Source organism: Salmo trutta, chromosome 5 (genome assembly GCF_901001165.1).
Source record: "Salmo trutta chromosome 5, fSalTru1.1, whole genome shotgun sequence".
Taxonomy (NCBI): domain Eukaryota; kingdom Metazoa; phylum Chordata; class Actinopteri; order Salmoniformes; family Salmonidae; genus Salmo; species Salmo trutta.
The window spans coordinates 56409480-56423254 of NC_042961.1; the positions used below are offsets into that span (position 1 = coordinate 56409480).

Consider the following 13775-nt stretch of genomic DNA (forward strand, 5'->3'; position numbering starts at 1 on the left):
GTATCAAAAGTAAAAGTATAAATATTTTCTAATTCCTTATATTAAGCAAAGCAGACGGCATCATTTTCTTGTTTCAAAAATCTAAGGAAGCCAGGGGTAGGTACACTGCAACACTTAGACATAATTTACAAACTAAGCATTTGTGTCTAGTAAGTCTGCCAGATCAGAGGCAGTAGGGCTGACCAGGGATGTTCTCTTGATAAGTGTATGAATTGGACCATTTTCCTGTCCTGCTAAGCATTGAAAATGTAAAGAGTACTTTTGGGTGTCAGGGAAAACGGATGGAGTAAAAAGTACAGTATTTTCTTTAGGAATGTAGTGAAGTAAAAGTAGTCAAAAATATAAATAGTGAAGTACAGATACCCCCCAAAACTATTTAAGTAATACTTTCAAGTATTTTTACTTAAGTACTTTACACCGTTGTCTGTATCTATAGTTTTTTTGTTTTTACCTCTCTTGAACAAATGGAGAATGTTGAAGAAGTTTTAAAACTGCTAATCATATAGACAGTTTCTCAACAACCCAGGGATAAAGATACCACTTTTGATATACTGTATGTCCATGTCAACCACACTGTATGTCCATGTCAACCCACCATCTAGCCTGCTTACTTAGTGGAGATTGAGGAGTGACAGCTTTTATAAAATGACCCAACAATACATTTTCCCCAAATACCGGCAAAACACTCCCACATACAGTACGTGCATGTTAGCACAACTGATAACATGGGGTTCTAACTTAGAACCTGACACACTTCTGTAAAAGAGAGAGAACTTTTAAATTGACAGAGAGAAACAGGCCAGTCTATTTTGTATACAGTACCATTCATTACATATGAGATACAGATTGAATTAGAAAAAAGTATAATTACCATATGCACGACTTTGTAGTTACCTACCTTATGCACTGGTAAGAAAGTGGTGAAGGATTTATTTTGTTGTTGTCGCTCCCTGGCTGGCGGCAGGGCAGAGTGAAAGGAGAAGAGATTCACATGGCCTTTGATTCACTTCTCTGAACCAGGAAGAGCTGCTTGAGAAATGGGCTGACTGATACTTGACTACCCATTCTGTAAATAACGCAGAGAGGATGGAGAAAACATTGTGCAGAGGAACAATCTAAGCTATTCCCTTATTTATGTCTGCAAATCCAAGAGATTCGTATTTTCAGACTTCCATTCATATCATTCAGAGAATGATTTGTTCAGGATATACAGTAAAGAGAAAGTAAACAATGGAATGCTTATGAGTGCCAATGAGAACTAGGTCACATTGTTTGATACAAATCCAACCAATAATTGCCGGAATAAAGTAATGTCTTGTAGGGTGTATCATTTGGTTATGGGCTCTTATCAAGAATATGAGAATTAATGTGGTCTGGATACTTGAAGCGAAACTTGACCTGAGGGGGCAGGGAGAACAGATGCTCCTGGTGCTTCCCAATGTTGTAGAACTCACCCAAGAGAGAGCACTAGAGAGAGAGAGAGAGAGAGCTAGAGAGAGAAGGAGGGAGAGCGAGATTTTACTCAAGCCTCTTGCCTTACTGACTCTGTGACCCATTCCATACATCTGTTGTTTGTCATGTAGACTGAAGAGGGTGTATCTTGGCTATAAAAGACCTTTGTATCTTTGTCTCGGGGCTTTCAACGAATCATCTGAGGGTGATTCGTCGACCAGCCATCATTATCGTAGAGCACTCAATGTTTCTACAACTTGATTGGAGTCCACCTGTGATCAATTCAATTGATTGGACGTCATTTGGAAAGGCACACACCTGTCTATATAAGGTCCCACAGTTGACAGTGCATGTCAGAGCTGGTCACTGGGCCAAACTGAGCAATTGAGGGAGAGAGGCCTAGGTCAGGGAGGTGACCAAGAAACTGATGGTCACTCTGACAGAGCTTCAGAGTTCATTTGTGCAGATGGGAGAACCTTCTAGAAGGACAACCATCTATGCAGCACTCCACCAATCAGGCCTTTATGGTAGAGTGGCCAGATGGAAGCAACTCCTAAGTAAAAGGCACATGATAGCCTGCTTGGAGTTTGCCAAAAGGCACCTAAAGGCCTCTCAGACCATGAGAAACAAGATTCTCTGGTCTGATGAAACCAGTGGAGGCTGGTGACTTGAAAAATGGAGGAGGATGGGAGACCCACGGTATAGGTGCTGAATGCACGGAGATGTCAAAATGTATTTCAAAAGAGTAATTACTTTAACCTAAAGCATTTACTAAAGACATTTTTTGTACAATATTTTGGAGAATGGGAATGAGAGGGCTACTTACACAGTGATTGAATGAGGGTATGAGGCATGAGTTGAGGTGTTCAGAGGCTTGACTTCAGTGCAAAACAGGATTTTCCTGGGAAGACAAAAAAACAATAACACAACACACTACACAGTTAGACCAATGAGCTAAGCATGAGTTAGTCTAAGCAAGGAGTACAATCATTGATGTGTAATAATGTGATTGTGTATGTGATTAATTCTACATACAGTAATGAGAGAAAATTGATAGGTGTACTCACAGTACTTGGAGAGGAAACATTCAATGTGCCAGTGGATGAGTGGGCACATGAGACATGGCTTCAGTTCATGTCAGGACAGAGTTGACAATGGTAGTAGAGTGGACTGGTCATCACCTCTAAATCAGGGAACAGGAGGGGACTTAACTGGAAATACAAATAGCAGATACATTGTAGGTGTGAACAGCAGGTTGTCTGGGAAGTTAAACACAGAGTTGGCATCTCGCCCACTTGACACATCAAAGGAGCCCAAAAAACATTCCTGAATAACGCCCTGATCATCCACATACCTGACGATATCTGACAACTGCAAGCAGAATGGTGGCACCATAGCTCCCATAGCAGGGGGTAATTTTTATCTCCTGGGGCCCGGAGTTTTTCCTCATCTGTTAACCTAACAAGGAAAACTCTGGACCATATAAGGTATGACAGTGATTAATCAGTTGTAAAAAGGTTTTATAAGGGCTATGATGGAACCAGTGTTTCGTAATCAGGTCACACAGTTTTAAAAAACTTTAAAAAACTCCTGGCCCTGGGGTAGATGAAAACCCTGTCAAACTGCAGCAACCTTATACTTGCTCATATTCATTATATTTAGATTAGATTAGGAAGGGGATTTCCTCTACCCAGACACAGAGACAACAACTGATAGACAATATTATTCACAGGGCTGAGGTAGCTTTATGAATGTTTGCATCATGCAGTTCTATGCAACTGTAGGCCTTATAAAACAACAATGACCTCACATCTGTCATCACTGTCATCACTATTATGTTGATCCATTCATTCCAGTCACTCATTTTGGATTGAAAACGTATTGGCAGCCTAGCCAGACCAATTTTGAATATATTACCAAATTTGATCACATTCACATTTTGTCCTGACACACAAATGGACTAGAAATACATAACGGTACCAATTAGTTTACCCTGACCAACTCGACAGGGCACATAGGCTGTATGCATCTACTCTTATTAGTAGCCTACAGTTGATCAGACTGAAAAATGGTCTAGTTTTCATTACATACAGCATGTCAGATCTCTAATGTTTAGGTGTCGCCTAGGCTGCTGCAACATTTATATCATGAATTTTTGTTTGTGTCTGTAAATAAATACCGGAGGAAAGTGGAGCCTACTTGAGCGCCTAAACCTCTCTCTTTAATCTTTTAATGGATGATGCGATGGAAGCTATCAAATCATTCGGGATTGATTTCGACATCACAGAAAAGACAGTTGAAAGTTCGATATGTTCAGCAAGTAAAGCATTGTTACGTGCAATTACCTCTGCAAGCTCGTTGTAGTTTCTCTTGTCGGCGGAATTTACCAGCTCGTAGTGTCCTCTAAAAGCAAAGTCTTGCATGCCCAAAAACATAGTGGTGTTGACAAGCCGCTTGAGAACATCCCTGTTTCTTCTAACTTTCTCGTTGTGTCGTGCAGTTTGAGTACACAGACCTTCGTCATGATTGATGCAGCTTTTTCCCTGAAGCTTGAATCTGATGTGGGCATTTATATGCTGCCTGCGGAACGATCGGTGTTCTTCGGGTCCCTGTACCCACTTTTCGACCAGGTCTCAGGCTTTCCAAAAAGCAGGCAAGGCAAGCAATACAGGCGGCTTGATGAAAGGCTCAATGTTAACCAGCTAACGTTATTTTTGATTTTTTTCCACCTTTATTTAACCAGGTAGGCTAGTTGAGAACAAGTTCTCATTTGCAACTGCGACCTGGCCAAGATAAAGCATAGCAATTCGACACATACAACAACACAGAGTTACACATGGAATAAACAAAACATACAGTCAATAATACAGTAGAATAAAAGAAAACAAAAGGTGAGTGCAAATGAGGTAAGGCAATAAATAGGCCATGGTGGCGAAGTAATTACAATATAGCAATTAAACACTGGAATGGTAGATGTGCAGAAGATGAATGTGCAAGTAGAGATATTGGGGTGCAAAGGAGCAAGATAAATAAATAAATACAGTATGGGGATGAGGTAGGTAGATAGATGGGCTGTTTACAGATGGGCTATGTACAGGTGCAGTGATCTGTGAGCTGCTCTGACAGCTGGTGCTTAAAGCTAGTGAGGGAGATATGAGTCTCCAGCTTCAGAGATTTTTGCAGTTCGTTCCGGTCATTGGCAGCAGAGAACTGGAAGGAAAGACGACCAAAGGAGGAATTGGCTTTGGGGGTGACCAGTGAGATATACCTGCTGGAGCACGTGCTACGAGTCGGTGATGCTATGGTGACCAGTGAGCTGAGATAAGGCGGGGCTTTACCCAGCAGAGACTTGTAGATAACCTGTAGCCAGTGGGTTTGGCGACGAGTATGAAGCGAGGGCCAACCAACGAGAGCGTACAGGTCGCAATGGTGGGTAGTGTATGGGGCTTTGGAGACAAAGCGGATGGCACTGTGATAGACTGTATCCAGTTTGTTGAGTAGAGTGTTGGAGGCTATTTTATAGATGACATCACCGAAGTCGAGGATTGGTAGGATGGTCAGTTTTACGAGGGTATGTTTGGCAGCATGAGCGAAGGATGCTTTGTTGCGATATAGGAAGCCGATTCTAGATTTAATTTTGGATTGGAGATGCTTAATGTGAGTCTGGAATGAGAGTTTACAGTCTAACCAGACACCCAGGTATTTGTAGTTGTCCACGTATTCTAAGTCAGAGCCGTCCAGAGTAGTGATGCTGGACGGGTGAGCAGGTGCGGGCAGTGATCGATTGAATAGCATGCATTTAGTTTTACTTGCGTTTAAGAGCAGTTGGAGGCCATGGAAGGAGAGTTGTATGGCATTGAAGCTCGTCTGGAGATTAGTTAACACAGTGTCCAAAGAGGGGCCAGAAGTATACAGAATGGTGTCGTCTGCGTAGAGGTGGAGCAGAGAATCACCAGCAGAGCAACATCATTGATGTATACAGAGAAGAGAGTCGGCCCGAGAATTGAACCCTGTGGCACACCCATAGAGACTGCCAGAGGTCCGGACAACAGGCCTTCCGATTTGACACACTGAACTCTGTCAGAGAAGTAGTTGGTAAACCAGGTGAGGCAATCATTTGAGAAACCAAGGCTGTCGAGTCTGCCAATAAGAATGTGGTGATTGACAGAGTCGAAAGCCTTGGCCAGGTCGATGAATACGGCTGCACAGTAATGTCTCTTATCGATGGTGGTTATGATGTCGTTTAGGAACTTGAGCGTGGCTGAGGTGCACCCATGACCAGCTCTAAAACTAGATTGCATAGCGGAGAAGGTACGGCGGGATTCGAAATGGTCGGTAATCTGTTTGTTAACTTGGCTTTCAAAGACCTTAGAAAGCAAGGGTAGGATAGATATAGGTCTGTAGCAGTTTGGGTCTAGAGTGTCACCCCCTTTGAAGAGGGGGATGACCGCGGCAGCTTTCCAATCTTTGGGAATCTCAGACGATACGAAAGAGTGGTTGAACAGGCTAGTAATAGGGGTTGCAACAATTTCGGCAGATAATTTTAGAAAGAGAGGGTCCAGATTGTCTAGCCTGGCTGATTTGTATGGGTCCAGATTTTGCAGCTCTTTCAGAACATCAGCTATCTGGATTTGGGTGAAGGAGAAATGGTGGGGGCTTTGGCGAGTTGCTGTGGAGGGTGCCGGGCAGTTGACCGGGGTAGGGGTAGCCAGGTGGAAAGCATGGGTATACGTTTGATACCAGTTGGTATTGAAAGCCTTCACCTTTTCATCCTTCTTCATGAAACTGATCTAAGGCAGAGGTCGACCCTCACTTTTAATTCGCACCGTGTACCCAAGAGAATGAAAGGGGTTCTTCAACAAAAAGTCCACAACATTTTCGGCAGCGTTGATTATTCTACTGTACCATTCTGGCGGAGAAAACTGCACACTCGCACTGGTAGCTAGCTAGCTACTGAAGTTAGCAAGGCAAATTTAAATAAATTGCACTAACTAGACACAAAAATTAAGTTCTAAAACCAAGAAAACAATGTATAATATAGTTCCTCCGTCTCCTGTAAATTGATTTGAATAATATAAAAAAATGCTCAACTATCACTTTTCACTCTTTATCTCTATCCAACAATGTCACCAAGCTTCTCAACACATAGAACCCCCATAATGCTCTGTGGCACAATCACAATACAACTCACTAGGTTCGTTCTCTGATCCTAATTCTATGATTGGATGGACAACATGTCAGTTCATACTGCAAAAGTTTTGAATGGTTGGAGGACGTCCTCCGGAAGTGGTTATAATTACCATGTATGTCTGTGGAAGGGGGTGAGGCCTACGAGCATCCTAGGTTTTGTATTGAAGTCAATGTAGCCAGACGCCTACCCCATGGTGCTACCCCAGACAGTGCTGTTGAAGTTATTGTAGACCTTCATTGCCAAACAGTGTATTTTAATAAATTATTTGGTGACATATGAATATATTTAATACAGTTTTATCTAAATGTTTAACTATTTTTATTTTCATGAAATTTCACTGAGGAGGATGGTCCTCCCCTTCCTCCTATGAGGAGCCTCCACTGGATGAAACCAAGATTGAACTCTTTGGCCTGAATACCAAGTGTCACGTCTGGAGGAAACCTGGCACCATCCCTACGGTGAAGCATGGTGGTGGCAGCATCATGCCTTGGAAATGTTTTTCAGCGGCAGGGACTGGGAGACCAATTGAGATTGAGGGAAAGATGAACGGAGCAAAGTACAGAGAGATACTTAATGAAAACCTGCTCCAGAGTGCTCAGGACTTCAGACTGGGGCGAAGGTTCACCTTCCAACAGGACAAGTCTCTGGCTTCGGGACAAGTCTCTGAGTGTCCTTGAGTGGCCCAGCCAGAGCCCGGACTTGAACTCAATCAAACATCTCTGGAGAGACCTGAAAATAGCTGTGCAGCGATGCTTCCCATCCAACCTGGTAGAGCTTGAAAGGATCCGCAGAGAAGAATGGGAGAAACTCCCCAAATACAGGTGTGCCAAGCTTGTAGCGTCATACCCAAGAAGACTTGAGGCTGTAATTGCCAAAGGTGGTTCAACAAATTACTGAGTAAAGGGTTTGAATACTTGTGATATTTCAGTTTATTTTTTTATAAATCGTTTTTGCTTTGTCATCATGGTGTATTGTGTGTAGATTGATGAGGGAGAAAAACAATTGAGCCTGTAACGTAACAAAATGTGGAAAAAGTCAAGGGTCTGAATACTTTCTGAATGCACTGTAGCTCTCAACCAATCTTGTTTATTTACAACACATCTGGTTGACTCAAACACATTAAGAAGGAAAATAATTCCACAAATGAACTTTTAACAAGGCACACCTGTTAATTGAAATGCATTCCAGGTGACTACCTCATGAAGCTGTTTGAGAGAATTCCAAGTGTGCAAAGCTGTCATCAAGGCAAAGGGTGGCCACTTTGAAGAATCTAAAATATATTTTGATTTGTTTAAACACCTTTTAGGTTACTACATGATTCCATATGTGTTATTTCATAGTTTTGATGTCTTCACTATTATTCTACAATGTAGAAAATAGTAAAAATAAAGAAAAACCCTTGAATGAGTAGGTGTGTCCAAACTTTTGACTGGTACTATATATCTAATAGTTAACATAAATCAACCAATCTGGTTTATGAGAACAGTTAGTGGTTTTAAAGTAGGTGAAAATGTCATTGAATGTACAGACAAGCCAGGGAATCCTAAAAAATACATTATCAATGCAACAGTGACACGTAGTGGTAAAATATTTTGGCTTCCGAATGTACACGGCAGACATTACAGATAAATATTTATTTTATGCGACAAATGACAACTGTTTCTGTTAAGTGTTAAAGATACATGATTTATAGCATATTTTAAACGAACGAACTGGTATTCGCAGTTGGCAATGGGGCGTTTGGTTAAAGGTTATTCCTACGGTCAGGCCAAATTAAATTCGGTCAAAATTGTACCTGACAGCGGTGGGATTCGAACCCACGCCCCCGAAGAGACTGGAGCCTTAATCCAGCGCCTTAGACCGCTCGGCCACACTATCCTGTGCTACGCTTTGTGTTCATGGAACTAGAGTACTTTCTAGCCCGATTTTTATACCCATACAATATAATGGTATTTATATGATTTGGTATTCATAACTTTAGCATACAAAAGATGGTTCACATTTACTATTGTTTTAATGCCGTTTTATTCAATTCTGAACAACAAAGATCCAGCACACACTTTATTTTAGCTGTTTCAATATGAAACAGACTATCTTCTTGTAATATACAAGGATGAAAACATTTTCAAAGTAAGCAATTCATTGTAATTACAAACATTAGATCTGAATCAATTAATCAAATCTGTTTAATTAGTAAATGAATCAATTTATCATCAGTGTGTGACAAAACAAATTCCACATTCTGTGACCATTTTCTACACATCGAAAACATAAAATGAACACCAGCAAAATACTTGTGAGAAAACAATAAAATTGTAAAAACAATGCTTACTTCTGGCCAATCTCATTAAAAAATATATAGATATTTGTATGTCTAAAATGTTAAAAATGTGAAGCATTTAAAAAAAAAAATTGAGACCATAGAACTGCTGGCAATGCACAATATAGCAGAGCACTAAAGACATGTTCTTAGAGGGCTGATGCATCTCTCAATCACACCACAACATATTGGGTTAAATTTTACAGGAAGTAAAACTTGTAGATCCACCCAGATCTTTATTTCCTGACTTCTGCACTCAATCCAGGAACAGAGTTGAGCGATCCCATGAGATGGAATTAGATAAAAAACAAAGAGTCCCTGAGTTTTTCCTGACCACAGCATGAGGTGACTGGGAAAAACTCCAGGCCCTAGGTGGTCTGCTGCCATATTGGCATTTTTACACTCAGATCACAGGGTCAGGAAAAACTCAGGGGTCCTAAAGTGATGAAAGGTGTGTGTGTGTCCTCTTTTTTCACCAAGGCCTCCACATAGAGGGGTCTCCCACAGGGCCAAAGAAAGGGGGCAGGGGGGCGGGGTGAGACACCCCTGGCTGGGGGAGGTTGGGTAAGCTAGAAGGGGAGGAGGCAGGCAGCTGCTCCCTCCCATCTCTCCTAAAATGCACCCGCCTGTGGGGGGCATGGAGCGGGGAACTTCTTGTGGGCGGGGTCAACGGCGGCGAGGCATGATGCATCTGTAAACGGCGAGGTCGGAATAGACCTACGCCTCCAGAAGGCAGTGAAAGCGGAGACTGGGGAGGAGATCCAGGTCCAGAATTGGGACTAGCACTACTACTACTACTACCACCACCACCACCACCACCACCACCAGGCCCATTGCCACCAGTGTTTCCAGGCCCAGTCTCTGAGCTGATGTGGGGCAGAGACTTAAGGAGGTGATTGAGGAGCTGGGCCCCTAGAGGCTTGTCCATGCCTGGACAGCCCAGGAGCAGGTTATGGACCTCCTGCATACACTGGATATATCCACTGCTGTAGCGCTGCCGGGACTGGAACCCGACGCTGGGACCAGCAGGGATGCCGGGACCTAAATACAGAAGAACCACAAGGTAGCAGCGAGTCAGGGGTGAGCAACAACTCAGTCGAGGTTTAGTACGACCTACAATGCATTAGAGGCTGGTCGGAGGAGCAATAGGACGACGGGCTCATTGTAACGACTGGAATGGCATAAAACACAACATACATATCACATTTTATTGGTCACATACACTTGGTTAGCAGAGGTTAATGCGACTGTAGCGAAATGCTTGGACACCACATGATTGACTCCGGTCCATCAATTCCATTTCAGCCATTACAAATGAGCCCGCTTCCTATAGATCCTCCTACCAGCCACCACTGCAATGCATAGTTACAATATCGTCGGCAATGCAGAATATTGATGGTGTTATGCACTAATGAATATGCAGTGAGCTGGGTGAACACATTTATATCTGTCAATTAAATGTATTACTTTATATAACAAATAAAAAATACATCAGTTATCAACTGGTGAATGTGATCAGTGTAGTGAAGGGGGTTCTATCTCATTCCCTGGATTGCTTTGAATTCCAGTTTGTCATGAGCTGTCAAACATGTTTCCTGAATTTACCCAATAGGAGCTCATTGATATGTAGAGTGAAGGACCCCTATTGGGAGACATTAGTCAATGATTGACAACGCATGATAATCCCACCCACTATAAGAGTTCCAATCAATTACATGCATTAACCCTAGATTACCAACAGGGGGCGCTGTTTAGAATCCACCACAGCCATTTTGGTGCTCCTCCTCCGTTGTAAAAAAGATTATACACACACACACACACCTTAAATGATATGCCTCCTGAATTTAAAAATATATTTTTTTTAGAGTACCAATTTTACTGTCCCCACTACAACAAATAAATGCTTAATTAAATAAACTTCAAAAAAAAAATGTAACCTTTATTTGACTAGGCAAGTCATTTAAGAACAAATTCTTATTTACAATGACGGCCTACTCAGGCCAAATCTGGATGATGCTGGGCTAATTGTGCACCGCCCTATGGAACTCCTAATCACGGACAGATGTGATACAGCCTGGATTCAAAACAGGTACTTTTGTGACACCTCTTGCACTGAGATGCAGTGCCTTAGACCACTGCACCATTCAGGAGTAACTTTGTCCCTTTTTATATATACACTGGAGAATTCTAGTATAGACTGCTCCTTCGGAGGAGTACCAATATGGCGGCCGGTGGCTTCAAAGCCTCTCATTGGCAATTACCTAGCATCAGCAATCCAGGGTTTATACATATTACTGGTTCCAATGCTTACATTAGCCCATGCATCACTGGAATATCATTTACAACAAGCTCTGTATGTTCCATTAGAACTTGGAACAATGGAACAATATTGCATTAAAAGTGGGCTACGATATTCTGTCGTTGATTAAAGTGATGGTGTGTGTCTATATGCTTACCATGACCCTTTTGTAGACCCTCCATATGTTGGACAGTAACCTCCAGTACATCAGCCTTCTCCAGTTTAGATTGCTAACAGAAGTCAGAGTTACAAAGGGAAGACGATAATGAAAAGTTTTGTGGTTTATCAAAATACTCTCATTGTGTGTCTATGCATATGTGTGGGTGTACTCACATCTAGGTTATAGGCGTCCACCATGATCCCCTTCAGCTGCTCAAGGCTGCAGTTGATTCGCTCCCGCCTCCTCTTCTCTATCAGAGGCTTCCGCAGCTGTCAATCAAATCAACACTACAACTAATGCCTCTGTTTAAGTATTAATCAATTGAGCTGGGGTAATGTAGATTTGGTACCCTAAAGCCAATTATCTCCGAATTATCTTTTTGTAGGTAAAACATTATGGTCCCAAGCTCTCGAAATTTTAGTTTTGGAATGAAATATGAGAAATGTTACTCCGTTTGATACTACAATAGTGATGAGTCTGCAGCTAGACCCGATTGAAGGGAATTCAACAACCTGCAGCCAAACCTTTTGCAAAGTCTGCAAACTGAACCAACTGTCTCTGCACATTGCATAAATGCATACATCTTATTAAATGTAGTAGTGGGATATGCATGCATGCATTTGCATCAGGCAATTAAGGATTTTAATGGGGGGGGGGATACTTTGCACAATTCCTGCACAACCCTTACCTTGATGTATTACCCAGTTATATGAGACATTTGGAAACTCAAATGACTCATATCGAAATGATTGCGTATAGGCCAAGATAATTGCAAGCCTACCTTTCGTTCATCTTTGCCGTTAAAATTCTTCTCGGGAGCATTTCCCCCATGTTCCATGTTGGAGGCTGTCATCCTCGCGCTGCAGAGCGCACACCAAACCAGCAGAGCTTCACAGTCCACACTATCGGCGTCCTAATCTCCCGTGGGCAGTCTGCACGCAATTCACCAAATAACGCTAGATTTTATTTGTGGCAGTTGAAGGCTACCCACACACAGAACTCCGTTTGTACTGTTTTAATGGCTAGGTAACGAATGGAGAAACACTGAGTGAAAGAAAATAGAATAGACGCAGGGGTAAATGTACTCTCCCCGTGTGGGTTTTAAGCACCACAGCCTCCCGCCCCCAACACCTCGACCCACCGACATTACCATGACAATGTGTGGGTTCTCTCTCCCCCGAACTTTCCCACAGCCCCGCCGTGGGCACGTTTCATGGCACATGGTCCAATTCTCCCCGCTGTTGTCAAGCTGGAGAATGGGGAAGGTAGGAGGGGGGCGCGGGTAAGACCTGCAAAGCGCGGACGGCACTGGAGTTTAAAAAGGTGACGTTTTGGATGGATTGATGGATGGTGCCAGCTAGAAAACAGTGCACCGGGCACACACTGGTTGAATCAACATTGTTTCCACGTCGTTTCAATGAAATTACGTTGAACCAACCGGGAAGAGTAATGGATCGTTGACGAACGAATGGATCTTTTTGAATGGATCTTTTTGCTGAACGTCGGGAACCGAATCGCATCAGTGATAGAGCCGTTCATTTGCATACTGCTACCACAGATATAACAATGAGCCAGATATTTCACTAAATGTATACATGTGATGCATCCGGTTGGCGTTTCCACAGTTTTGATGACAGCTGAAAATTACATTTGACATGGTGATAAAATGTATCACTAATTCAGGCTTTATGCAGCTCAATTGAAATAAAACCAATAGTCCTGGCTATAGGCCTGGGCTATACATCAAGCTCAATAAACAACACTTCAATAACAGTGGGTAGGCTACTTAATCTGTAATAAAACGAATCAGACTATTTAGAAAATGTATTAATTCATACAAACAACATTAATCTACAGCAATTAAACTCCCCATGCCCCCCCTTCAGACTTTTCAGCACCCAAATACAAAATAGATCTCCCCACAACCAAAAAAATAAAGTTAGAGGGGTGGAAAAAGTCACACAACAATAGCAGCTAAAGAGATCTCCCCGCAACCTTTATTTTCAAACTCCAAAATCCTCAAACTATTAGCTTTGTCCCTCCTCCCTGTCCCGCCCCTCTTTCCTGCGCTTCTTTTAGCTAGCAACCCCTCCTGTCCTCCTCTCTCCAGCTTATTATTCTCCCCCTTTTTATCTGGTGGATGGACACACTCCAGTGGAGCGTGTTGTCTCTTTAGCTCTTTCTTTTCTACCCTATAGTCCAGCTGTAATGACCCCCAGTTAGCAGAATAATGGTCCAGGTGCTAAAGCCTTTATGGCTATCTTAAGACCATAAAATCCAAATTATTTTTTCCCCCTTCGCACTAGCTCACTCCTGCACCTGATCAATGTCCAAGGCATTGGGGGAAGGGTTT

General features: G+C 42.4%; 2 protein-coding genes and 1 non-coding gene across 3 annotated transcripts in view; all 3 read right to left on the reverse strand.

Annotated features, from left to right (window-relative positions):
- LOC115194595 (galactose-3-O-sulfotransferase 2) overlaps positions 1 to 993 on the reverse strand; it is a 50058-nt gene extending 49065 nt beyond the window's left edge. Inside the window, exon 1 of the mRNA XM_029754434.1 lies at positions 899 to 993. The gene's annotated coding sequence lies outside the window, so the exon portion shown is untranslated. The remainder of the gene's footprint in view (positions 1 to 898) is intronic.
- Positions 994 to 8439: 7446 nt separating this feature from the next.
- Positions 8440 to 8521, reverse strand: trnal-aag (transfer RNA leucine (anticodon AAG)). Its single transcript has one exon. It is a non-coding gene; the product is annotated as a tRNA-Leu (tRNA).
- A 128-nt stretch (positions 8522 to 8649) lies between these two features.
- On the reverse strand, positions 8650 to 12904 carry her8a (hairy-related 8a). Its single transcript, XM_029754453.1, has 5 exons — positions 12573 to 12904; positions 12204 to 12354; positions 11596 to 11691; positions 11420 to 11492; positions 8650 to 10004 (listed from the first exon to the last, which is right to left on the reverse strand). The coding sequence occupies exons 2-5, from the start codon at positions 12273 to 12275 to the stop codon at positions 9436 to 9438; spliced, it is 810 nt and encodes a 269-aa protein (XP_029610313.1). The 5' UTR covers positions 12276 to 12354; positions 12573 to 12904; the 3' UTR covers positions 8650 to 9435.
- Between the last annotated feature and the right edge of the window lie 871 nt (positions 12905 to 13775).